At 38.7% G+C, this 27,899-nt stretch overlaps 1 protein-coding gene across 7 annotated transcripts in view; it reads left to right on the forward strand.

Annotated features, from left to right (window-relative positions):
• Nucleotides 1-2,223: 2,223 nt before the first annotated feature.
• The window catches only part of TIPRL (TOR signaling pathway regulator), a 71,617-nt gene continuing 45,941 nt past the window's right edge, over nucleotides 2,224-27,899 (forward strand). For 2 of the 7 annotated variants that reach the window (XM_086394001.1, XM_086394005.1), the window contains exons 1-5: nucleotides 2,224-2,466; nucleotides 10,149-10,268; nucleotides 10,984-11,163; nucleotides 11,915-12,014; nucleotides 22,450-22,581. In XM_086394001.1, the coding sequence (XP_086250127.1) occupies nucleotides 10,255-10,268; nucleotides 10,984-11,163; nucleotides 11,915-12,014; nucleotides 22,450-22,581 (426 nt within the window). In that variant the 5' untranslated portion in view covers nucleotides 2,224-2,466; nucleotides 10,149-10,254. Of the gene's footprint in view, nucleotides 3,153-10,148; nucleotides 10,269-10,983; nucleotides 11,164-11,914; nucleotides 12,015-22,449; nucleotides 22,582-27,899 lie in introns of all 7 variants that reach the window. The other 5 variants (XM_086393999.1, XM_086394004.1, XM_086394002.1 and 2 more) reach the window with 4 other exon arrangements.

The raw sequence follows: 27,899 nt of genomic DNA on the forward strand, positions 1-27,899 counted from the left end.
AGTCTTGCATGATGATTCTTGAATAGACACTGAAAAATACCCTGTTAATGCCTAAATATCTCTTTTCCTAATGTGTGCGTGCTTGATATTGTACTTTTAAAGATTCATTTTCTTATATCCTCAAAGAATTTTAAAGTCCCCTAACACATTTCTGAATTGGAGGCCATCGAGATAATTGGTTTAATTTTTAGATTTTAGATTTAAATTAACATACCCTTCTAATAAGAAATCTTCATCATATCTTTTCTAGGAAAATTTTGGAAGGGAATAAATGTTTTAGGAGAACAGGTGGAAAAGCACTGACTCAGCTTTGGATAGGGTGGCCTGGTACTTCTCTATCAAGGCTACCTCAAAGCCAGCTCATAGAAAATGATATAAAAATCATTTATACTAAGATGTAAATGACCAACTAAGCCAATCAATGGCCTGTTGCCATATTGAAAAGCAATTAAAATTTTAGATAAAATGTGACAGATGGATAACATATTTTGAGGGGCAGTGAGTCTTTCCATGAATCACTGAAATCATATCTTAGAATTCCATTGTCAATCTCTGTTGTAAGTAAGGGGGTGAGTGCTGTTTTGTAATAAAATAAACCCTTGGCAAATAGCGGGTGCTCAAATTTTGACATTTGGATTAATGAATTAACAGTGGTAACTGAAGTGAGAGAAGTTGACAAATCAACATGTTGGCTCAAAGAAAGAAGTGATTAAATCCAGCTCCAGGGTTCAGGAAAATCCTTTTAAAGGAGATGTATCATTCCAAGGATGATCATTCCAATCTAGTGAAAAGCACAGGTGTTGGGGCTGCTGGGAGGAGAGCAAGACGGATTCCATCTTGAAGACTGTCAACCATCTTAAGGCAGGATGTGAACTGGGCTTGAACCCTGTTTACCATCATTGAAGAAAAACCAGGAAACCCCTTCCTACAGACAGCAAACAAAGATTGGAAGGAAAGATAAGGTTGTCTCAGTTAGATTAATGATAGTGCCTGCACTTGCATCTTGTAAGTGTTAATTCTTCCACACCTGCATGTTGTAAAACTAATTACTGATATGTATCCAGTCATGTGGGGGGTGGGTATAAAATCAAGTCCTCCGAAATCATTTGGGTTCTTGTTGGGAACCTATTCCCCTTGGACATGCTGGTGTAATAAACTGTACTCCACTGTTTTGAGTGTTCTCTGAGGTGTGTTTGTGACTTTGGATTCTACAATACAGGGACTGGGGAATCTATACTTTTAGAAAAGTTCCAGGTTGACTCTGAAGTGGGACAGGTTTGAGTATGACAGTTTCACGCATATAGAACAGTAAGAGTAAGGTCTCAGTAGTAGGGAGGAGTGCAGGTGAGTAGACCTGAGAGGAGTTGCTGGAAATGAAGCTGCAAAGAAAGATTTGGGAGATCCTCTAACATAAAAGCATATCATTTTGAGGCAGCTGAAACCAAATCATTAGTTAAGTGGTTTACCAAGGATTGGGCTTCCCTGGCAGCTCAGGGGTAAAGAATCCACCTGCAAAGCAGCAGACGAGGGTTCAATCCCTGGGTCAGGAAGATCTCCTGAAGGAAATGGCAACCCACTCCAGTATTCTTGCCTGGGAAATCTCATGGACAGAGGAGCCAGGCAGGCTACATACACTCCATAGGGTCCTAAAAGAGTGGGACAACACTTAGCGACTAAACAACAATTGCCCGGCATGCACAGAACAGCATTGCAACGGTGGATGTAGCACCAGATCTCCAGTGTTATTTCCACTGTAACAGAAGCTTAGGTAATAGCTAGATCAGGACAGTCTTGAAATGTCTGAAGGATGAAATTTTAAAGGTCCACTTGTCTTGCCGCACTTGATGCTGAACCTCCTAAACTCTAAGTGATTTTAAAACTTTGTCCTCAACGGAAAATTATTGGGCATTTCCTCTACACCAAATCAGTAACACGCAAGGTAGTTCACTGCTTTGCAAGGTCTACAGGGATCACGTCGGATTCTCCAAACTGGGCTTCCCCCGAAGGGGCCAAGATGATGTCATCCAATGATGTGCACGCCCCTAACCACTTCCCCTGCGGCCGAAGCCTCGCCCCTCGGCATTTTCTCCCCACTTTTTTCAGGTGCGTCGTGACGTAAGACGTGGGTCACACAACCTCGGCAACTGGTCCCGGAAGCAAAAAGTCGAGGGACGGAGAAGGAGGCGGAAAGGAGGGCTTGCGTCCGTGTCGCCGGCAGGGGGCGGGGTGGGGCGGGGCCGGGCATGGTAACGGCTAGGCTGCTGGGCTGGAGGGAGGAGGAGGGACCGGTATCTGCCGCCGCTACCGCTGCCGCCGGTGCTCCAACCTGTTCCGTGTGGCCCACGCTGGCCTTGCCGCGGCCATGATGATCCACGGCTTCCAGAGTAGCCACCAGGACTTCTCCTTCGGGCCCTGGAAGCTAACGGCATCCAAGACCCACATCATGAAGTCGGCGGATGTGGAGAAGTGAGGCTCTAGGGCTGGGATCGGGGTTGCGGGCCTTGGAGCTCGGCCTGGGCGGGAGGCAGAGCGAGGCCTGCGAAGCCCCAGCCCTCCTCTAGGGCGGAGGCTCGTGTCCCTCTGGACGGGACCTTTGAATTGACAACACCAGGAAATATTCCTGTCACTACTTCCTGTCCTTCGGTTCGGGTTCGCCAGGCTCTGGCTTCGTGAAACAGTCACTCCGCCGGGGTTTGAGTAGAGTATGACTGTTCTGGTGGACTGCCCCCTCCCGTAGGTCTCTACCTGCCAAAGCCGGCGCCACCTTTAGATTATTTCTGGGTGGCTGTGACCTATTTTCTTGAGGGTTAATAACGGGGGTGGTATATATGCTTGGCTTTTAACATGTCAGGTGCCATGCCAGGCGCTTGAGATACAGAAGATGAAAGCCTCTTTTTCGAGGAATTCACAGTCTTGTGAAAGACACCGTTGTACAGTGTGAATTGATAGAGGTGTACCTGCAAGGTTATTTGGGAAGTTTTTTTTTTTTTTTTTTGAGGTGGGGAACAAGGCATCCAGGAAATTGAGATGCCTGAAATGGATCTTACTAAAGACGGTGGGATGGGGTGGGGCTGGGCTCGTGTGTAGCGCCGCAGGGCCAGTGAGAGTGACAACAGTGATGCATTGTGATGCCCGAGCTGAATCTTGACAAGGTATGGGGAGGTCCAGGGGGACGTACAAAGCCAGGGGAGTCAGAGAGAGTGGGAGGCATGAAGAACAGTTCCTGTGTGATTAGAGCATGAGGTATTAGAAGGGAAGAACTGCAGTGAGAAGCCAGTGGCAGATAGGCTCCGGAGCAGCGAAGATACCACGGAGAGAACTTTTATGCCAGGCTAAGGAGTTTTGTTGGATTTTATCTGACTACCAGCAGGTGTTATTTTATACTAAGGGACGACATTATCAGATGTACACTCTGAAGGATCTGAACAAAGAATCTGAACATGATGTGGCGGTTGGATTGGAGGGCTGCAGGACCGGGGAAAGAGATCAGTTAGAAGGGTAGAGAGGAGAGGAGAGGTTTTAGAGATTAAGTGATTTGATGGTCACTTAATAGGAGGAGTAAGGGTAAAAGGAAGAATCTATACCCTTGGCAAGATTTCTGGCTTGGGTTATGGAAAGTTTTGCCATTGGATATGGTGAGAAATACAGGAGGAAGAGCAGTTGGGGGCAGGTGTTGGATGGAGGATGAGTTTAGTTTGTTGAAAGATGAATTGAGTGTAGTTTATAAAGTGGAGATGTCTTAGGCACTTATCTTGGAGCTTAAAAAAGATGATTTATTTATGGGTTTATGTTTGGGAATCATCAGTTGGTACCTGGAGGCTTGAGAGTGCATTAAGATTGTCTAGAAATCATCCAGAAGAAAAGAAAAAGGTCATGAAGTGAAACTCTAGGGAGCAATGACAGATTTAGGCAGAGGAAAGTGACCAGAAGAGAGTTTGAAAGGATGTTTAGTATCATAATTAGTAAAAAGGTAACTTTCTTTTAGAGTCACTAAGAAAAATTTTGTTTCATCCCACCACAGGTTGAGTTATTCTCTGAGTTTTCCTCTGTTGTATAACTTTCTGCTACATATTGCGCCATATATATATAATTGTGGTATATATTCAGTTCAGTGCTGGTGCAAATCTAATTGTGATTTCGGATTGTGAATTTTAAATCGTTGTAACTAGGCTCAAGCACATCTTTATTAATCAAAATAGGAACCATTACAGTCATCACATTTTTACCTATGAGAAATGTTTGTTTATTTCTGTAGTTTAAAAATCTGTGCTTTGGGATTCAGCAATGAACTCTTGGTAGCATTTTCTGCCTCCTACTTGTTGTGGAAGCGTTTTCCCTGCAAAAAGTTGAGATGCTTGGAGAAGTGGTCGTCAGTTGGTGAGAGGTCAGGTGAATATGGAGGATGAGGCAAAACTTGGTAGCCCAATTCATTCAACTTTTGAAGCATTGATTGTGCAACCTGCAGTCAGGCATTGCTGTGGAGAAGAATTGGGTCCTTCGTGTTGACCAGTGCTGGCTGCACCCTTTGCAATTTTCAATGTACCTCATCAGTTTGCTGAGCATACATCTCAGATGTAATGGTTTCCCCCAGATTCAGAAAGCTGCCGTGGATTGGACCGGCAGCAGACCACCAAACAGGGACTCTAACCTTTTTTTTCTGATGCATGTTTGGCTTTGAGAAGTGCTCTGGACAACCACTGAGCTGATTGTCGCTGGTTATTGTATATTAATATTTAAGTGAATTAGGAAAATTTTGAATTAATAATGGCTCAGATGGTAAAGAATCTGCCTGCAGTAAGAGACCCGGGTTCTATCTCTGGGTTGGGAAGATCCCCTGGAGAAGGAAATGGTAACCCACTCCAGTATTTTTGCCTGGAGAATTCCATGGACAGAGGAACCTGGTGGGTTACAGTCCACAAGGTCACAAAGAGTCAGACACAACTGAGCAACTAACGCTTTCACTTTTCTTTGAATTAGTGAAATTTCCTTTAATGAGTTAAGGCATCTTAATCCTATAAAGGCTTCCTGTCTTCTTGGCCTTATAAATTTGTTGTTCAGTTGCTCAGTGAATCTGACTCTTTGTGACCCCCATGGACTGCAGCATGCCAGGCTTCCCTGTCCTTCACTAACTCCCAGAGTTTGCTCAAACTTGTCTCCATTGAGTCGGTGATGCCATCCAACCATCTTGTTCTCTGTCGTCCTCTTCTCCTCCTGCCCTCAATTTTTCCCAGCATCAGGGTCTTTTCCGGTGAGTAGGCTCTTTGCGTCAGGTGGCCAAAGTATTGGAGCTTCAGCTTCAGCATCAGTCCTTCTAATGAATATTCAGGATTGATTTCCTTTAGGATTGATTGGTTTGATCTCCTTGAAGTCCAAGGGTCTCTCGAGAGTCTTCTCCAGCACCATAGTTCAAAAGCATCAATTCTTTGGTGCTCAGCCTTCTTTATGGTCCAACTCTCACATCCAGACATGACTACTGGAAAAACCATAGCTTTGACTAGACGGACCTTTGTTGGCAAAGTGATGTCTCTGCTTTTTAATATGCTGTCTAGACTTGTCATAGCTTTTCTTTGAAGGAGCAAGTGTCTTAATTTCCTGGCTTCAGTCACCATTTGCAGTGATTTTGGAGTCCAGGAAAATAAAGTCTGTCATTGTTTCCATTGTTTCCCCATCTATTTGCCATGAAGTGATGGGACTGGATGCCATGATCTTAGTTTTTTGAATGTTGAGTTTTAAGCAGCTTTTTCACTCTCCTTTTTCACCTTCATCAAGAGGCTCTTTAGTTCCTTTTTGCTTTCTGCCATCCGGGTGGTGTCATCTGCCTATATGAGGTTATTGATTCAGGCAATGAGCTTCATCCAGCCTGGCATTTTTCATGATATACTGTACATATAAATTTAGAAGCAGGGGCTTCCCTGGTGGCTCAGCTGGTAAAGAATCCACCTGCGATGTCGGAGACCCTGGGTTCGATCCCTGGGTTGGGAACTCCAGTATTCTGACCTGGAGAATTCCATGGACTGCAAAGAGTCAGAGACAACATAGAGACTTTCATTAGCACTAACTAGCACTAAGCAGGGTGACAATATACAGCCTTGACGTACTCCTTTCCTGATTTTGAGCCAGTCTGTTGTTCCATGTTGGGTTCTAACTGTTGCTTCTTGACCTGCATTCAGGTTTCTCAGGAGGCAGGTAAGGTGGTCTGGTATTCCCAACTCTTCAAGAGTTTTCCAGTTTGTTGTGATCCACACAGTCAAAGGCTTTAGCATAGTCAACGAAGCAGATGTTTTTCTGGAATTCCCTTGCTTTCTCTGTGATCCAGTGGATGTTGGCAATTTGATGTCTGGTTCCTCTGCCTTTTCTAAATCCAACTTACACATCTGGAAGTTCTTGGTTCATGTACTATTGAAACCTAGCTTGGAGGATTTTGAGCATTTGCTAGCATGTGAAATGAGTGAAGTTGTATGGTAGTTTGAACATTCTTTGGCATTGCCCTTCTTTGGGACTGGAATGAAAACTGACCTTTTCCAGTCCTGTGGCCACTGCTGACTTTTCTTTGACCTTATAAATAGGCATGCTGCTGCTGCTGCTGCTAAGTCACTTCAGTCATGTCCAACTCTGTGCGACCCCATAGTCTATGCCCACCAGACTCCGCTGTCCCTGGGATTACCTGTATGTTACAAAGAGTAAAATTTGCCATTAAAAATGGGGTTAAAATACTCTGTTTGGCCTGTATTCAAGATACTCTGAATTTAGGATGTTTGAAGAAATGTAAGTTATTGGCAGGTATTTTTTTGACATATATATAACTGGAGTATTTCAGAGGACTACCAGATTTTTTCAGATATGTTGGGAAAATCCACAGAATCACATCTTATGTTAGTTTATATTTCATATGCACTTTGCAGTGGTTGCAGGTTATTTATATCTAATCTTTTTATGAAATGTTTATTCTGATTATAATCCATCCTATTTAGTCTTTTAAGTATTTAATATTTTCTTTTTTTAAAAATTTTGTTTTATTGTGGTAAAAACACTTAATATGAATTATACCCTCCTGACAAATTAATAAATTTAGAATGCATTATTATTGGCTATAGGGACAGTGTTGTATAGCAGATCTCTAGAAGTTATTCATCTTGCTTGCCTGAAATTTTACATCTATTGATTAGCAACTTGTTTTTCCCTTCCTCCAACCCTTGGCAACTACCATTTCACTCTTTGATTCTGTGAATAAGTGGAATCATGTAGTGTCTGTCTTTCTATGACTGGTTTGTTTTACTTAGCATAATGTTCTTAGGTTCATACATGCCGTCACAGATTGCAGAGTTTTCTACTTTTAAAGGCTGCATAATATTCCGTTGTATATATAAACCATATTTTCTTTTCTCTCTTTTTTTAAAATAATATTTTCGCTGTCTGTCATGTCTATGGCATTTGCATGGGAGTATTGATCTTTCTAGTATTTGTTATTTTCTATTTCCTAATAACAAAAGAATAAATTTTACTTAAATTTATGATGAAAATTAATGGTATCAGGTATCACCCTAAAGATGTGCAACTTAAAATGTTAGATCACTGATATGTGCTTATATACATAAACACAGAGATCTGATGAATAAACAGTGAGCCTGATTTTTTTCCTTACTGTTGTATCATAAGCATTTTTCAACATTATTATATTCTCCTTTTAAATATTTTTAATGATTCTGTAATGTTTTATCATTTGGATAGACAGTTGTTTGTGTGCTCAGTCGCTTGGTCATGTCTGTCTTGTGACTCCCTGGACTGTAACCTGCCAGGCTCCTCTGTTCAAGGAATTTTCCAGGCAAGAATATTGGAGTGGATTGCCATTTCTACCCCAGGGGAATCTTCCTGACCCAGGGATCGAACCCATGTCTCTTACATCTCCTGCATTGGCAGGTGGATTCTTTACCACTGCACCATCTGGGAAACCCAGACAACAGTTTACATAACTATTTATTTCCTTATCATTAGATTGTTTCTTTATTGTTATAAATGAGATGATTATGAGTGTTAATGTACGTAGTTTTTTCTTCCCTGCATTAGAGATTATTTCTTTATTACAGATTTCCCAAAGCTGATATTTTGAGTCAAAGAATATAAATTTGATTAAATTCTTGGTACTTTTTTTCTTAATTTTTGCCCCAGGGTGGATTGTAAATTGACATAGTTCTTCTGAAAATCTAAGTGAGCAAGTGCTGGTTTCCCTCAGTGGGTGTATTTGCTTTTTTCATGATCACCTTTTAAAGCTTGCAACAAGTTGAGAATTTTACTGGCAAAGGTGTTTTCCTATAAGAAATAGCAGCTTTAATTTTTTAGTGTTTTTTTCTTTGTTTCATAGCCAAAATTAATATAATTGTTATGTGAGAACAGAAAATTCAGCAGAGATAGGAAGCCTATGGAAACATGGGGCTGTGGTACATTAACTTCTCTTCTGGGCAGTCATGGTAAAATTAGAACCCATCTTCATTCTTAAAAGTGGTGAGGCTTTGATGATCCAGGAATGAAATAGATGTTTCTACTATCAATATTTTTTACATTAAAAGTTTAAATAATTTGTTTATGCATAGTTTTTACAATATTTGATTGGTATGTCTAATTGGGAATAGATTTAAAGCAACTGGAAAGAGGATAATTGTGGTCTTGGGATATACATAGATCTTTGTTAGCTTTATGTAAAAATACATTCTGTAACATATTGTTTCACCTTACCTAACCTGTTTAGCTATATAGCTTTCAAAAATCTGGAAGTCTTAAAAAAGGAAAAAAAAAAAGAAAACCTGATCTGCTAAAGTAGCTGTCATATACCACTTGCACTAAAATCCTGTGCTTTGTTCAGGATCCATTAGAACTTCATTCAAAGCATTTTTAAACTTTGGACTCTATTGCATACTTTATAACTGTATTAGAAATGTAAGGAAGGAGAAAAGATCCCTACAGTCTCTTTGCCCTAATAAATGAATTATTATTATTTTTCCTGTTCTCTTTTTATTCATTATGCAGTTTAAAGATGTGTGCTTGTTTGCTTTTTCCAGCCTTTGATAGGTTAAAACAAAATAAAAAGGGATCAGGGTGTTTCAGGGGCAGATACCTACATTCTAGAGCAGCTAGAGGTATAAACCCTCGAACTTGAGGACCTTGTCTTAACAAGTTTGTTAAATATGATGATCTTTGATCAGTAGGAAAAGATGAAATAACATTTTAAAGTTTTTGTTTGTGAACAAAGTACCTAATACTTTTTGAAAATTTTCTGAAAGCAATAAAATTAAAAAATTGATATAAAAGATAATTAGAAAATTGCTTCCATGGAGCCTCTGTGTTAGTTATGTTTTCAGGTTGCAAGGAAAAGAGAATCCCTGCCCCACCCCTCAGCCCCCTTCCCATCCCTGTCCACCTCGGTTGCCTTGAGTGATGAGAATTTAATAGTACATGAAGAAATAATTAAACACAGGATTTAGCTCAGAAAATGAACAGTTCTTATGACCAAAACAACTATAGATGTTTCTAATCTTATTATCCTTATTTTTCAGTTTCTCCTTTGCTCTGTCTGCTTCTCTGGCTGTTACTTAAAATGTTCACTCTCCCCTCCTCACTACCTCATGGTTCTGTGTCATGCCATATCTCTTGGTTTGTGCTTTATTTAACTGTCATCCAAACTTATGAAAAGAGGGATCAGAATAAATTTAATTGGCCATTATTCAATTCAGCATGACTGTATTGGGCAGAGTTCTCAGGCTAAAATTCAGGGGTTCCTGCCAGCCCATAGATAATTGCCGTTGTTTGAGAAGCGGAACTTCCATCCCTAAACTGAATGTCCTGTTTGTAACTGAGGTGATAGGGTTATAAGGCATGGTAACCTATACATAAAGGGCTTCCCTGGTGGCTCAATGGTAAAGGATCCACCTACCAATGCAAGAGACACAGATTCAATCCCTGGGTCAGAAAGATCCCCTGGAGAAGGAAATGGCAACCCACTCCAGTATTGTTGTCTGGGAAATGCCAGAGACAGAGGACTCTGGTAGGCAAAAGAGTCAGACATAACAACTAAACAACAACAACAACAAAAAACCTATACATAGAGTTACTTTTTCCAGAAGTAACTAGTAGCCACTTAAAAATCTTTAAAACAGGGCTTACAAACTCAGCTTTCTAAAGAGTCAAGGGGACTGGTGAACCAGCAAGCTCATACCCCACGTAAAGAGAGAAGCCTCTACTCTGTTCCAGCCAGTTGGTGTCATGTGGAAATACAGGTGCAGTATTGGCCAAATCTTCCTTTTTATTTTCCAAAGAGAAACCGAAAGTCCAGATTTCTCAAAAATCTCTCCATTTTTATTGGCAACTCGATAATTTCGCCAGTTATTTCAAATATTAAAAAAGTATTCTGTGTAGGCTAGTCGTAACATATCTGTGAGTTAATAATTTGTGATCTTGGCCTCATAGTAGGTCTAATATAACTTTCTTGTGTAATAAGACTAGCCAGGTGAGGTCCAAGTTTTTATAAAGCAGGCCAGTATAATGGAAAGAGGCCTAGTTTTACCACTTACTAGCTCTGTGATTTCAGTTAGCTACTTAAGTTCTCTGAGCCTTTCTTAGCTCACAGGATAGTTTTGAGGCTCAGATTCAATTATCTCAGACTTTGATCATCCTACCTTAAATGGTACCCTTCCATTGCTTTGCTTCAATTTTCGTGTATCACTTATTACTAGCTGACATTATATTATGTATTTTTTGTATATTTGTTTATTACTTATCTTGTTATTTAGCCCACTACCTAGTACAGGGCCAAAGAGGTATACACAAAGACAATGGATGATGAAAGCATTTATAGACTTCACAACTGTATCATCTTATTAAATCATATTATTTAACTCACTTAGGAGTAGAAGGTATTCTGTGGAGATCAGAAGGAAGCAAGAGTGCCAACAGTGATATAAAATAATCCTCCTGCCTTTTGATTATGCATAGGTTAGCTGATGAATTGCATATGCCGTCTCTCCCCGAAATGATGTTTGGAGACAATGTTTTAAGAATCCAGCATGGCTCTGGCTTTGGAATTGAGTTCAATGCTACAGATGCATTAAGATGTGTGAACAACTACCAAGGAATGCTTAAAGTAGCCTGTGCTGAAGAGTGGCAGGAAAGCAGGTGAGAACCTGGGCAGTTAGGGGTTGAAACAGAAAAGAGTTGAAAAAGTATTCAGTTGTGATATTTTATTAGAATGAAGGGCTAGTGTTATTATTAAATTTGATAGTTGAATCTAGAGTTCATTTTTCTCATTGATAAAAGAGATCAATTACCCCCTTTTTAGTACTTCTTGAGTTAAATTGAATGATAGTTGAGGTGAGCTATGGAAGCTTTAGTTTTTTGAGCTTTCAGTGTTCTTTAGTGAAGACACATTACACTGTGTACTTTAATGTTCCTGTTTTTGAAGAAAAATGTTTGCTTATGATTTGCATTGAAAATCTAAGGAGGATTGAAATCAAGAAAAATGAAAAATGTATTTTTTTTTGTAATCAAATCGAGAGTTATTTATTTTGTTCCTGTTATGTATTAGGTTCTTTGAAAAAAGTATAAACCTTTAAAACCATGTCCTTAGGCAGTGTACAGATTAACTGGGGAGACTACATTATCAATTCATGAATAACAGGTTAAATAACAATACATGTACAGAAAAGCTAAGAAAGATCTTATATTAGTGAATTTTGACAAGTATATGTGTTTATTAATAGGATACTTTATATTATGTATAGAATGTAATTTGGTGTGATGCGTGAATACTACAGTCCAGGGGGTCACAAAAGAGTTGGACATGACTTATCAGCTAAACAACAAAATGAATACAGATGTTCTATATTCTACCTCACTGAATCTGATCTTTCTCATTTTGGTATTTGAGGACGGAGGGTGAACACTCTAAAGAGGTTATTAAACCGTATGATTGGACCTATACAACGGATTATAAGGGAACATTACTTGGAGAATCACTTAAGTTAAAGGTAAATCTTATTTTTTGCTTTTATAAATCATTGATTGCTTTGGATAGTCTCAATATTAAAGCTTCCTAGTAATGGGTTATTTTATGCTGCTACTTTCATCCTACTTACTTTGTATTGTGGGAGGCTTTAGAACCTATTGTGAGGGAATTTTGCTCATTGATTATCAGCACAAAATAAAAGAAGGCCATAGTGGAACAATTTTTATTAAAAATATGGTTGTAGTAGTTGGCAGATTGCCTTAATGTTATTATGTAATATCAAGAAGCATTAAAATGTATTGTCCTTGGTGTACTGTCCTAGATGTTTTAGACAAACCCTGCTTGCTAGTAGCTTGCAGGTTTACAGATAAACGGATATGTGGGCAGGGAGGAATTTTGGTCAGACAACTGGGATTATTTTTCTGTCTGCACTGTGTGTGAATCAGGTATGACTTTAGGCAAGTTATTTAATCTGTCTGATTCTATTTTATAAGTAAATTGGATAAACAGAAATATCTACCTTATAGCAGAATTTTGATATAAAATTATCTGTGGGAGTTTTCAGTGAATTCTGAAACTCTGTATTGATTTTAAACTGCATCTGTATAAGACCTGCTTAAGAAGAGATTCACTTCATGGTAAATGACACTAGGAATGTGGAACCAGCAGGCCTCGTATTGGGAGCTTAGCTACATAGAGTCATGGATACAGCAGAGTACAGACAAATAATCCCTCCACTACAGTCTAATGGGGGAAGAAGGTTATTCTAGTCTGTTAATACTTTATAGATTAATATTCCCTCTTTTCATTCCTGATTGAAAAACTTTTCAAAGTGTGTAGACCGTTTGCTGTTTCATTGCAGAAAGTGAGGAAATGAGAATTTGTTTTCCCTTATGCAATACTGATGACTTGCTTTGTGGGAGACAGGAGTGTGAGAGCAGTAGGAGGTGAAAGGCATATGCTCAGTGCTCTTCATTGGCACTTCACCCTGTCATCTGATTTGTCCTAAGGTGTTGCTGACAAATGTCAGTATGATCAACCACTCATTAGTGGTCAGGAGCTGAGGCTTTGGCAGACCTTAGTTCAAATCTCAGCACCAGTACTTAACAGCTTGGAAAAGCAATTTAATCTTTGCTAAGCCTTTGGGCTTCCCTGATAGCTCAATTGGTAAAGGATCCGCCTGCAATGCAGGAGACCCCAGTTCGATTTTTGAGTCAGGAAGATCCGCTGGAGAAGGGATAGGCTACCCACTCCAGTATTCTTGGGCTTCCCTTGTGGCTCAGCTGGTAAAGAATCTGCCTGCGATGTGGGAGACCTGGGTTCCCTCCCTGGGTTGGGAAGATCCAGTATTCTGGCCTGGAGAATTCCAGGAGATCACAAAGAGTTGGACACAACTGAGCACCTTTCATTTTCACTTTCAAGCCTTTGGTAAACTAAGGATAATACCAGTTGTGAGGTAGTAAAGAATATATGTATTAAGTGTTTATAGCACAGTGTCTGTTAACACAATTAGATCTTAATAACAGCTGCTATTATTATAGTATCATATTTCAAATGTCAAGTTAATATTATTGAAATACCAAAAATAAAAGTAGATACATTGTCTAAATAGTATTTATCTCTTGCTTTATGATCTAAATAGAGTTGATAAATGTGTTCCTTTGTTGCCTTAAAAAATAGTGACTATTTTCCAGGTAAAATTGTTAGGACTTTGTTGCTTAACTCTCAAAATAATCTTGTTAGATAGGCATTATTCTCATTTTGTAGATGAAGAAATGGGTTCAAGATCTTTAAGTGTGTATCTCTTAGTAGGGTAACACTGATGCTAGAGCTTATTGTTAAGCACATTTGTTACATGCGGAAGATCACTTTCATAGGAACATATTTTACATTTAACTTTCTTTTAATACCTAAGGATTTTTTGACCTATAATATATATATTTTTGACCTGTAATATTATTTGAGATTTTTAATTATTTAATCCTTCAGCTGTTCCTCAGAACACTTATTCAGAAGCCCTAGTATATATAGGAAGTGTATGCCAGTGTAGGAGAAGGTATTTTATATGTATAGTAAGAATATCAGAGAATGAGGCATTAGAATGAAGCCTTTCCTTTGCCCTTAAATTTTTGCCTTTTAGTTGCTGGTGGCTTCTGGTGTGTGTGTATATTTAATGTTTTCTCACTCTTCAGATTGTTTAACCCATTACCCTCAGTTGTATCATGGTGTAATAGGAGAGAGAGCCAGTCACGGAGTAATACTGACCTTGCTGGATTCATACCCAGCCTTGTCATTTGTTGTCTGGGCTACCATGGGCACTTCTCTTAGATTATGGTATGAGGATATTATGAGAAAACAGGTCAAATGCATAATATGTACCTGGCCCATAGTAACCTATCAACATTTGGCTGTTTTTTTTTTTTTTTCTTTCCTATAAAATAAATGGGCTTCCTTGATAGCTCAGTTGGTAAAGAATCTGCCTGCAATGCAGGAGACCCCAGTTTGATTCCTGGGTCAGGAAGATCCACTGGAGAAGGGATGGGCTACCCACTCCAGTATTCTTGGGCTTCCCTTGTGGCTCAGCTGATAAAGAATCTGCCTGCAATGCGGGAGACCTGGGTTTGATCCCTAGGTTGGGAAGATCCCCTGGAGAAGGGAAAGGCTACCGACTCAAGTATTCTGGCCTGGAGAAATCCATGGACTATATAGTCATGGGGTTGCAAGGAGTTGGACATGACTGAGCAACTTTCACTTATTAAATAAATAGATTGGATATACAGGAAGATAGAAGTACAAGGTTGCCTCTTCTATTGATACTGTGTTTTAGGAATAAAACATGCTTAGTGTGCATGCATTTTAAAAAGTTTTTTTTTTTTTTTAAGCACATTGGAACATTTGCCCAGTTATTTTACTATGATTCAGTGTCTTAAATTTTCTTTTTCTTTTTTCCTTTTGGTAAAAATGTATATAACATAAAACTACTATCTTAGTTATTTTCAAGCATATTAATTAGTGTTAAAGTATATTCATGCTGTTGTGCCACCAATCTCCAGAACTTCCTCTTTAAAAACTGAAAATCTATACCTATTGAACACGAACTTCTCCATTTCTTCCTTCTTCAGCACCTGGCAACTGCCATTCTCCTTTCTGTTATTGTGAATTTGACTACTTTAGATACCTCATGTAAGTGGAACCATACATTGCCTTTTTGTGACTGGCTTGTGTCACTTAGCATAATGTCCTCAAGGCTTATCCATGTTGTGGCATGTGTCAGACTTCCCATCCTTTTTAGGGCTGGATGATATTCCATTGCATGTATACACATTTTGTTCTTCCATTCCCTTCCTCTTGACTATGGTGAATAGTGCTGCTATGAACATAGGTGTGCAAATATCTCTTCAGAATTCCGCTTTCATTTCTTCGAGTGTATACCCAGAAGTGGAATTGCTAGATCACATGGTAATAATTCTATTTTTAATTTTCTGAGGAACCTCTGTACTATTTTCCATAGCAGCTATACATTTCACATTCTACCAGCAGTGTGTGAAAGGTTTTGATTTGCATTTCCCTAATGACTTGTGATGCTGAGCATCTTTTCATATGCTTTTGGGCCATTTGTATATAATCTTTAATATTTTGAGCTTTAAAAGTAAATTAAGTGGGAGGGCGGGGGTAACGTGCTGACACAAACATTGGAAATGAGTGGAGTTTGTAAGATAAAAGGCAAGAAGAACATATATAAATACTGTAGGCTTCTTTATAGTTGTTTACCACAGAAGTGTAGGTTAACAATTCTGATACTGTTTTAGTTTTGCAAGATGAAAAAGTTTTAGTGATCTGTCTGACAACAATGTGAATATAATTAACACTATTGAACTGTACACTTATAAATGATTTACATGGTAGATTTCTTGTTACTCATTTTTTCTCACCAGCAATTAAATAAAGGTAAACACAGTTATCATGTAACCCAGCAATTTCACTCCTAGGTATACACTCAAGAGAGAAAACTATATATCCACATAAAAACTTATATGCAAATATTCATAGCTGCATTACTCATAATAGCTAAAATGTGAAAACTACCCAGATGTTCATCATTGGATAAGCAAAACTGGTATATCTAGACAGTGAAATATTATTTAGTCTTGAAAAAGAAACAAAACAGTGATACATACCTTGGAAATGTTATGCCAAGTGAAAGAAGCCAGACACAAAGTTACACGTATATGATTCCAGAAGGATTTGCAAAACAAATCTATAAAAAAAAATTAGAGTAGTGGCTTCCAGGAACTGTGGGAAGTGGGGAATGGAGAGGGACTGCTAGTGGGTATGACAGTTTCTTTTTGGGGTGATGATATGTTCTGGAATTAGGTAATAGGGATGTCTACACAGTCTTGTGAACATACTAAAAACCAGTGAATTATAGTATGGGAGTTGTATCTCTTTTTCTTTTTAAAGAAAGAAATCACCATAAAACATAGCAATTTCATGGTATTTCCTAATGGGATGTACATACACACACACACTATTTTCAGTAATTTTTGAAAAGGAAATTTAACATTGGGTTCTTAACATTTGCTATTAATTAACTTTATATGATAAATATAAAAGTATTTATATCAAGTAATTTCCCTATTATAAACCTTCATCTGATGTGAGAGATAGAGAGACGTTCACTTGAAAGATGTGACCAAGACTTACTTTTCTTGCAAGGTATCAAGAATATTTTTAGCTTGAATATTTGTACATTTTTAAGCCTTTGAAAATTGTGAAATAACTTATAAAAGTTCATGAAATATGAAAATACAGTTTAATGTAACCACAGAGTAAAAGAAATAGAAGATTGTTATCACCCCCTGCACCCCCAGCAGGATTTGCCTGATCATAATTCTGTTTGAAAAGTATGTCCTATTTTCTTTTGATATGTTCAACCTTAATTTTATTTCCTTGAAATAAAACTAGTGTACCTTGTTGTTTATAGCTTGGGCCTCGTTATTTTCAGCATTTAGAGTCTCTAGTGTCTTTTATTGTCTTATTTCTGTTGGTTCTGATTTACGGTGTCTAGACTCCTAATAAATCAGTACCAACAAATCACTGCAGATGGTGACTGCAGCCATGAAATTAAAGACGCTTACTCCTTGGAAGGAAAGTTATGTCCAACCTAGATAGCATATTCAAAAGCAGAGACATTACTTTGCCAACAAAGGTCTGTCTAGTCAAGGCTATGGTTTTTCCCGTGGTCATGTATGGATGTCATAGTTGGACTGTGAAGAAAGCTGAGCACTGAAGAATTGATGCTTTTGAACTGTGGTGTTGGAGAAGACTCTTGAGAGTCCCTTGGATTGCAAGGAGATCCAGCCAGTCCATTCTAAAGGAGATCAGCCCTGGGATTTCTTTGGAGGGAATGATGCTAAAGCTGAAACTCCAGTACTTTGGCCACCTCATGTAAAGAGTTGACTCATTGGAAAAGACTCTGATGCTGGGAGGGATTGGGGGCAGGAAGAGAAGGGGATGACAGAGGACGAGATGGCTGGATGGCATCACTGACTTGATGGACGTGAGTCTGAGTGAACTCCGGGAGTTGGTGATGGACAGGGAGGCCTGGTGTGCTGCGATTCATGGGGTCGCAAAGAGTCGGACACGACTGAGCGGCTGAACTGAACTGACTCCTAATATACCTTATTTTCTTTGAATCCTAGGATGATGATATTTTCCTCCACAGAGGATTTTTGTTTATTTCTCAAAAGCTACTAAGGGCATTCATAGTCAAGGCCATAGGTCTGCAATCTGTTTATGTAAAGGATCAGATAGTAAATATTACAGGCTTTGAGGACCATAGAGTTATGTTGCAGTTACTCAGCTGTGCTGTTGTAGTTGAAAGCAGCCATAGACAATATGCAAACAAGTAGGCACAGCTGTGTTTCAACAAATGTTTTTTATGGACATGGAAATTTGCATTTCATATAGTTTTTTATTCATGAAATATTAAAAAAAATTTTCCCCACAGTCATTTGAAAAAATGTGAAAATGATTCTTAGCTTGCATTCATACAAAACTAAGTAGCAAACCACATTGGCCTGGAAGTCTTAGTTTGCTAACCTCTTTTATGGGATCAGAGCTTGAGGTTTCAGTTCAGTTCACTTCAGTTGCTCAGTTGTGTCCAGCTCTTTGTGACCCCATGGACTGAAACACACCAGGCCTCCCTGTCCATCACCAACTCCCAAAGCTTGCTCAAACCCATGTCCATCGAGTTGGTGATGCCATCCAGCTATCTCATCCTCTGTCGTCCCCTTCTCCTCCTGCCCTCAGTCTTTCCCAGCATCAGTCTTTTCCAATGAGTCGGCTCTTCGCATCAGGTGGCCAAAGTATTGGAGTTTCAGCTTCAGCATCAGTCCTTCCAATGAATATCCAGGACTGATTTCCTTTAGGATGGACCGGTTTGATCTTCTTGCAGTCCAAGGGACTCTCAAGAGTCTTCTTCAACACTACAGTTCAAAAGCAATTCTTCGGCACTCAACTTTCTTTATAGTCCAACTCTCACATCCATACATGACTACTGTAAAAACCATAGCTTTGAGTATATAGACCTTTGTTGGCAAAGTGATGTCTCTGCTTTTTAATGTTCTGTCTAGGTTGGTCATAGCTTTTCTTTCAATGAGTAAGCATCTTTTAATTTCATGGCAGCAGTCACCATCTGCAGTGATTTTGGAGCCCCCAAAAATAAAGTCTCTCATGTTTCCACTGTTTCCTTTTCTACTTGCCATAAAGTGATAGGACTGGATGCCGTGATCTTAGTTTTCTAAATGTTGTTTTAAGCCAACTTTTTCACTTTCCTCTTTCACTTTCATCAAGAGGCTTATTAGTTCCTCTTCACTTTCTGCCATAAGGGTGGTGTCATCTGCATATCTGAGGTTATTAATATTTCTCCCAGCAATCTTGATTCCAGCTTGTGCTTCATTCAGCCGGAATTTCACTTGATGTACTCTGCATATAAGTTAAATAAGCAGGGTGACAATATACAGCCTTGATGTACTCCTTTCCTGATTTGGAACCAGTCTGTTTTCCATGTCCAGTTCAAACTGTTGCTTCTTGACCTGCATACAGATTTCTCAGGAGGCAGGTAAGGTGGTTTGATATTCCCATCACTTTAAGAATTTTCCACAGTTCGTTGTGATCCACACAGTCAAAGGTTTTAGCTTAGTCAATAAAGCGGAAGTAGATGTTCTTCTGAAATTCTCTTGCTTTTTCTATGATCCAGTGGATATTGGCAATTTGATTTCTGGTTCCTCTGCCTTTTCTAAATCCAGCTTGAACATCCAGAAGTTCATGGTTCATGTACTATTAAAGCCTGTCTTGCAAAATTTTGAGCATTACTTTGCTAACGTGTGAGATGAGTGCAATTGTGCTATAGTTTGAACATTCTTTGCCATTGCTTTTTGGGATTGGAATGAAAACTGACCTTTTCCAGTCCTGTGGCCACTGCTGAGTTTTCCACATTTGCTGGCATATTGAGTGCAGCACCTTAACAGCATCATCTTTGAGGATTTGAAATAGCTGAACTGGAATTCCATCACCTCTGCTAGCTTTGTTCGTAGTGATGCTTCCTAAGGCCCGCTTGACTTCACATTCTAGGATGTCTGGCTCTAGGTGAGTGATCACACCATCCTGGATGTTTGGGTCATGAAGATCTTTTTTGTATAGTTCTTCAGTGTATTCTGAAGAAGGAAATGGCAACCCACTCCAGTATTCTTGCCTGGAAAATCCCATGGACAGAGGAGCCTGGTAGGCTACAGTCCATGGGGTCGCAAAGAGTCGGACACGACTGAACGACTTCACTTCACTTCACTTCAGTGTATTCTTGCCACGTCTTCTTAGTATCTTCAGCTTCTGTTGTGTCCATGCCATTTCTTTTATTGTGCCCATCTTTGCATGAAATGTTCCCTTGGTATCTCTAATTTTCTTGAAGAGATCTCTAGTCTTTCCCATTGTTTTCCTCTGTTTCTTTGCATTGATCACTGAGGAAGGCTTTCTTATCTCTCCTTGCTATTCTTTGGAATTCTGCATTCAAATGGGTATATCTTTCCTTTTCTCCTTTGCCTTTAGCTTAGTGGGCCTGTAATATAAGAAGTTGTGGATCCACTGTAGTACTTTGAGATGTCTTTGCAAAACTGGGAGCAGGGTAAGGAATTCTCCAAGGCCTCTGCTCCTGGTGAAGACTGAACAGTGTCACTTTTCTGGACTCCAGTCCTCTTCCAGATCTCAGTCCAGTCCTTCTTCACTTCATTGGCTGTATAATGCTTTTAAGAAGTTTTTTTTTTTTTTTTTTTCATCCCGCTTTTTAAATTGCCTTTAGCTTACTTGGGCTTCCCTGATAGCTCAGTTGGTTAAGAATCTGCCTGCAATGCAGGAGACCCCAATTCGATTCCTGGGTCAGGAAGATCCGCTGGAGAAGGGATAGGCTACCCACTCTACTACTCTTGGGCTTCCCTTGTGGCTTAGCTGGTAAAGAATCCGCCTGCAATGCGGGAGACCTGGGTTTGATCCCTAGGTTGGGAAGATCCCCTGGAGAAGGGAAAGGCTACCCACTCCAGTATTCTGGCCTGGAGAATTCCATGGACTGTGTAGTTGATAGGCTCACAAAGAGTCTGACACAAGTGAGCGACTTTCACTTTTACCTTTCACTTTCAGCAAGAAAGTTTGTCTAGATTATTTATTTTGACAATGCCAGAAGCCAGAAATGTTCAGTATCTCTTAAGTTTAACTGTTTTACCTCTTCAGATGCTTGAGTTTAGAGAGGAGATAAGTGGAGTTGAGGAAGAAAAAAGGCTGAGATATATAAAGTTTTAAACATATTTTTCCTTATGAATGAAGAAAATAGTATATAGCTAAGCTAAATATAATGAATTTCCCTAATCCATGTGTTATCTAATTATTTTTTGTCTTTCTGTTTCAAACATATTATGAGAACTCACTTGGCAAACGGATGGATTCATGTTCACCAATCACTTACTGAAGGCTTATTTGAAATATTAGTGAAATGGCCATTTACTAACGAGATGTAATGGTTAATTTTTGGAAATCAGATGTATCTATAAGGAGGATCTTTCAAATGTGTTCCTTTGAACTAAAACTAAATAAAAAGTAAGGAATTAAAAGTTGTATTTATTTAATACTAACTAAAGTTTTATGCTCTTAGGCGGTCCTAGAGGCACGGACCTTTGTCTTAAATAGATCACAAACATGCAGGTGATGCAAGGCACTGGTCATATGCCCTAAATCCTATCCCTACCCCTCACCGTCCTTCTGCCCCTTTTAGTTTCACCTCCATTGTGGTCTCATGTCTGCTGGATGTTGAAATAAAATTGTAGAGAGCTAAAATACCATCTCTAAGTAAACATGGAAGAACTATGGACATTTTTTTCACCTCTTGGGAATCAAACTGCCAGATTCTTTCATAGCACCCTTTCCTCCTCTGCATTACTTAATAAGGAGCTAAAACCATTTTCCTGCAAAGTCTGTGTAATCACTTAGACATCCATTGTCATATTTTTCTAATTCTTATCCAGTTTTCTGAAGCTACTCTAAATTTCTTAATTCTGTCCTTGAATGAAAAAAAAAAAAGACCTATTCACAGCTTCTAAGTAAAGTACAATAATAGCTACCATATACCAAATACTTATAGTTTGGCAGGCATTGCTTTGTTGTGTTTATTCATGATACAGCTTTTTTAAAGAGTTGAAAAGCTGAACATTTTATAGTAAAAATGAATGTAGTATTGAATAGTATCACAAAACATACTTTCATGTTACGTTAGGAGATACTTGGATTTAGTGAATTACTGATGTGACCCACCTTGAGATTGTTGGTGCTTTTGTTGGGTTTTATATGTTTGTGTCTTGTAGCTGTAAAATAATACTTAAAAAAAAATATAGCCAGTATCTTCTAAAGCTCTTTGGAATGCTAGGAGTTTCCCTTAAAATTTCTCTGAAGTTCTTATTTATCTCAATATTTAAAACACTTTTGTTTGTAGACTTGGAGATAGATCTAAACTATGTAACATCATTCTTATAGGAAAGATTTTTTTTAAGTTGCAAAAAATGTCTTATAAGTAGACTTTTATAGCACCAAACTGCTTTGAACTTCTATGATAATAGTAGTTTATTCATCACATTGACTAATTTTCAGATAGTTAATTTTCTCATAGTCACAATAGAGCAGTTGATTTTACTGTGTCCTATTTCATGATTTGAATGAGATGATGAATTTTGACTGTATGTGTTGTGAAGCTATAATATTGGACATTTTCTGTTTTTCGGGGACAAGGTATATATCTCATGTTGTGTGTCTACCTATAAAATCAAAATTTAGAACCATGCTCTGGGTATGCAGAAAATATTGGTAGGAAAACTGTTTAATTTTTTTTTATGTGCCCATTCTTAAATTTTTTCTTTCAGGTTGTACCTACAACAGATCATATAGATACAGAGAAATTGAAAGCCAGAGAACAGATTAAGTTTTTCGAAGAAGTTCTCCTATTTGAGGATGAACTTCATGATCATGGAGTTTCAAGCCTGAGTGTGAAAATTGTGAGTATTGTGAATTTGTTTAAAATTAACTTCTTTAATTTTTGCTATTGGTTAGAAATATGACTCACTTCAAATCACAGTGTTAACATGATGTCATGTAGAGTTTCACTTGAGTCTAGGATACATCTTATTAACATCCGTTATAAAATTCACAAGTCTTAGCATATCGCTAAGACTTTAGCAAAGCATTTTTTTTTTTGTAGTTTAGCAAAGCATTTTTTTTTTTGTAGGCCCTTCTAGTTACTTTGTGGTTTGTTTATTGTTTAATTTGAATGAAAATTATAGCTTAATTTCCTTTTGTTAATGAAGTTTCTTTTTTATCATCTATTTGTTTTTGGCTGTGCTGCATTTCCGTTGCTTCACACAGGCTTTTCTGTGGCTTTTCTGGTGAGTGAGGGCTGCTCTCTGCTGTGGTGCATGGTGGCTTCTCTTGCTGCAGAGTGCAGGCTTCAGGCGTACGGGCTTCAGTGGTCGCAGCTTGTGGGCTCTAGAGTGCAGGCTTAGTAGTTGTGGCACAAGGGCTTTTTTAAAAAACAAAACTAATGTATTTATTTTAATTGGAGGATAATTACTTTACAGTATTTTGATGATTTTTGCCATACATCAGCATGAGTCGGCCATAGTGTCGGCCGCATGTGTCCCCCCCGCCTCCCCCCATTTTGAACTCTGCTTCCACTTCCCTCCCCACCCTATTCCCAGGGCACTGACGTTGGGTACCCTGCTTTATTCATCAAACTTGCATTGCTTATACGTTTTATATATGGCACTATATATGTTTTAATGCTATTCTCTCAAATCATCCCACCCACTCGTTCTCTTACTGAGGCCAAAAGTCTGGTCTTTACCTCTCTGTTTCCTTTGCTGCCCTGCATGTAGGATTGTTGGTACCATCTTTCTAAATTCCATATATATGCATTAATATACAATATTTGTCTTTCTTCTTCTGACTTACTTCACTCTGTATAATAGGCTCTAGGTTCATCCACCTCATTAGAACTGACTCAAATGTGTTCCTTTTTATAGCTGAGTAATATTCCATTGTGTCTGTGTACCACAACTTCCTTATCCATTCATCTGCTGATGGATGTCTAGGTTGCTTCCATGTCCTAGCTATTGTAAATAGTGCTGCAGTGAACACTGGGGTACATGTGTCTCTTTCACTTCTGGTTTCCTCGGGGTATATGCCCCGCAGTGGGGTTGCTGGGTCATATGGCAGTTCCATTCTTGGTTTTTTAAGGAATCTCCACACTGTTCTCCATAGTGGATGTACCAGTTTGCATTCCCACCAACAGTGTAAGAGGATTCCCTTTTCTCTATACCCTCTCCCGGAGAAGGCAATGGGACCCCACTCCGGCACTCTTGCCTGGAAAATCCCATGGACGGAGGAACCTTGTGGGCCACAGTCCATGGGGTCACTAAGAGTCAGACAAGACTCAGTGACTTCACTCTCACTTTTCACTTCTATGCATTGGAGAAGGAAATAGCAACCCACTCCAGTGTTCTTGCCTGGAGAATCCCAGGGACGGGGGAGCCTGGTGGGCTGCCGTCTATGGGGTCGCACAGAGTCGGACACGACTGAAGTGACTTAGCAGCAGCAGCACACCCTCTCCAGCATTTATTGTTTGTAGACTTTTTGATGATGGCTGGAACATAAAATTAACTGGACCAAAAAGAAGGCTGAGTGCCAAAGAATTAACATTTTTGAATTGTGGTGCTGGAGAAGACTCTTGAGAGTTCCTTGGACAGCAGGGAGATTAAGCCAGTCAATCCTAAAGGAAATCAACCCTGAATATTCATTGGAAGGGCTGATGCTGAAGCTCCAATACTTTGGCCACCTGATGCAAAGAGCTGACTCATTGGAAAGGACCCTAATGCTGGAAAAGATTGAGGGCAAGAGGAGAAGGAGGTAACAGAGGATGAGATGGTTGGATGGCATCGCTGACTCAATGGAGATGAGTTTGAGCAAATTCAGGGAAATAGTGAAGTATAGAAGAGCCTGTCGTGCTGCAGTCAATGGGATCACAAAGAGTTGGATATGACTTAGTGACTGAAAAACAGCAACAGTAATTCTAACTGGTGTGAGATAATACCTTATTGTGGTTTTGATTTACATTTCTCTAATAATGAGTGATGTTGAGCATGAGTGATGTTTATTAGCTATCTGTCTTCTTTGGAGAAATGTCTGTTTAGGTCTTTTGCCCACTTTTTGATTGGGTTGTTTGTTTTTCTGGTATTGAGCTACATGAGCTGCTTGTATATTTTGGAAATTAATTCTTTGTCAGTTTCGTTTGCTATTGTTTTCTCCCATTATGAGGGCTGTCTTTTCACTTTGTTTATAGTTTTCTTTGTTGTGCAAAAGCTTTTATGTTAGGTCCCATTTGTTAATTTTTGTTATTATTTTCATTACTTTGGGAGGTGGGTCACAGAGGATCTTGCTGTGATTTATGTTGGAGAGTGTTCTATGTTTTCCTCTCAGAGTTTTATAGTCTCTGGTCCACATTTAGGTCTTTAATCCATTTCGAGTATATTTTTGTGTGTGGTGTCAGAAAGTGTTCTACTTTTATTTTTTTACATGTAGTTGACCAGTTTTCCCAGTACCACTTGTTGAAGAGACTGTCTTTTCTCCATTTTATATTTTTTAATTCTTTATCAAAGATTAGGTGTCCATAGATGCATGGATTTATCTCCAACCTTTCTATTTTGATTTATATTTTCTTTGTGTCAGTACCATACTGTCTTGACGACTGTAGCTTTGTAGTATAGTCTGAAGTCAGAAAGGTTGATTCCTCTATTTCCATTATTCTTTCTCAAGATTGCTCTGGCCATTTGGGGTCTTTTGGGAACATGGGCTTTAGTTGCTCCATGGTGTGTGAAATCTCCTCATCTAGGGATCAACCCCATGTCCTCTGCTTTGGCAGGTGGATTCCTATCTACTGTACCACGAGGGAAGTCATATATCTTAACTTTCACACTTCTGAATTAAAATGTTTATAGTTTCCCTTCTTGTGCAGAAGCTTTTAATTTTAATTAGGTCCCTTTTATTTATTTTTGCTTTTATTTCCAATATTCTGGGAGGTGAGTCATAGAGGATCCTGCTGTGGTTTATGTCAGAGAGTGTTTTGCCTATGTTTTCCTCTAGGAGTTTTATAGTTTCTGGTCTTACATTTAGATCTTTAATCCATTTTGAGTTATTTTTGTGTATGGTGTTAGAAAGTGTTCTAGTTTCATTCTCTTGCAAGTGGTTGACCAGTTTTCCCAGCACCACTTGTTAAAGAGATTGTCTTTTCTCTGTTGTATATTCTTGCCTCCTTTGTCAAAGATAACGTGTCCATAGGTGCATGGATTTATCTCTGGGCTTTCTATTTTGTTCCATTGGTCTATATTTCTGTCTTTGTGCCAGTACCATACTGTCTTGATGACTGTGGCTTTATAGTAGAGACTGAAGTCAGGAGGGTTTATTCCTCCAGTTCCATTCTTCTTTCTCAAGATTGCTTTGGCTATTTGAAGTTTTTGTATTTCCATACAAATTGTGAAATTATTTGTTCTAGCTCTGTGAAAAATAACCATTGGTAGCTTGATAGGGATTGCATTGAATCTATAGATTGCTTTGGGTAATATACTCATTTTCACTATATTGATTCTTCTGATCCATGGACACGGTATATTTCTCCATCTATTAGTGTCCTTTTTGATTTCTTTCACCAGTGTTTTATAGTTTTCTATATATAGGTCTTTTGTTTCTTTAGGTAAATATATTCCTAAGTATTCTTTTCATTGAAATGGTGAATGGAATTGTTTCCTTAATTTCTCTTTCTGTTTTCTCATTGTTATTGTATAGAAATGCAAGGGATTTCTGTGTGTTGATTTTATATCCTGCAACTTTACTATATTCATTGATTAGCTCTAGTAATTTTCTGGTGGAGTGTTTAGGGTATTCTATGTAGAGGATCATGTTATGTGCAAACAGTGAGAGTTTTACTTCTTCTTTTCCAATCTGGATACCTTTTGTTTCTTTTTCTGCTCTGATTGCTGTGGCCAAAACTTCCAAAACTATGTTGAATTGTAGTGGTGAGAGTGGGCACCCTTGTCTTGTTCCTGACTTTAGGGGAAATGCTTTCAATTTTTCACCATTGAGGATAATATTTGCTGTGGGTTTATCATATATAGCTTTTATTATGTTGAGGTATGTTCCTTCTATTCCTGCTTTCTGCAGGGTTTTCATCATAAATGGATGTTGAATTTTGTCAAAGGCTTTCTCTGTATATATTGAGATAATCATGTGGTTTTTATTTTTCAATTTGTTAATGTGGTGTATTTCGTTGATTGATTTGTGGATATTGAAGAATCCTTGCATCCCTGGGATAAAGCCCACTTGGTCATGATGTGTAATCTTTTTACTATGTTGGTGGATTCTGTTTGCTAGGATTTTGTTAAGGACTTTTGCATCCATGTTCCTTGGTGGCTCATACGGTAAAGCATCTGCCTGCAGTGCAGGAGACCCGGGTTCGATCCCTGGGTGGGGAAGATCGAAGGAAATGGCAACACACTCCAGTACTCTTGCCTGGAAAATTCCATGGACTGAGGAGCCTGGTAGGCTACAGTCCATGGGATTGCAAAGAGTTGGACATGACTGAGTGGCTTGTTTCAGTTTCATCAGTGATACTGGCCTGTAGTTTTCTTTTTTTTGTGGCATCTTTGTCTGGTTTTGGTATTAGGGTGATGGTGGCCTCATAGAATGAGTTTGGAAGTTTACCTTCCTCTGCAATTTTCTGGAAGAGTTAGCTCTTCTCTAAATTTTTGGTAGAATTCAGCTGTGAAATTGTTTGGTCCTTGACTTTTGTTGGCTGGAAGATTTCTGATTACAGGTTTGATTTCTGTGCTTGTGATGGTCTGTTAAGATTTTCTGTTTCTTCCTGGTTCAGTTTTGAAAAGTTGTACTTTTCTAAGAATTTGTCCATTTCTTCCAAGTTGTCCATTTTATTGGCATATAATTGCTGTTAATAGTCTTTTACAATCCTTTGTATTTCTGTGTTGTCTGTTGTGATCTCTCCATTTTCATTTCTAATTTTGTTGATTTGATTTTTCTCCCTTTGTTTCTTGATGAGTCTAGCTAAAGGTTTGTCAATTTTATTTATCTTCTCAAAGAACCAGCTTTTGGCTTTGTTGATTTTTGCTATGGTCTCTTTTGTTCCTTTTGCATTTATTTCTGCTCTAATTTTTAAGATCTCTTTCCTTCTACTAACCCTGGTGTTCTTCATTTCTTTCTTTTCTAGTTGCTTTAGGTGTAGAGTTAGGTTATTTATTTGAGTTTTTTCTTG

The sequence above is a fragment of the Bos grunniens genome, chromosome 3 (genome assembly GCF_055505025.1).
Source record: "Bos grunniens cultivar Pamir isolate PY7600 chromosome 3, Bosgru_T2T1.0, whole genome shotgun sequence".
NCBI lineage: Eukaryota > Metazoa > Chordata > Mammalia > Artiodactyla > Bovidae > Bos > Bos grunniens.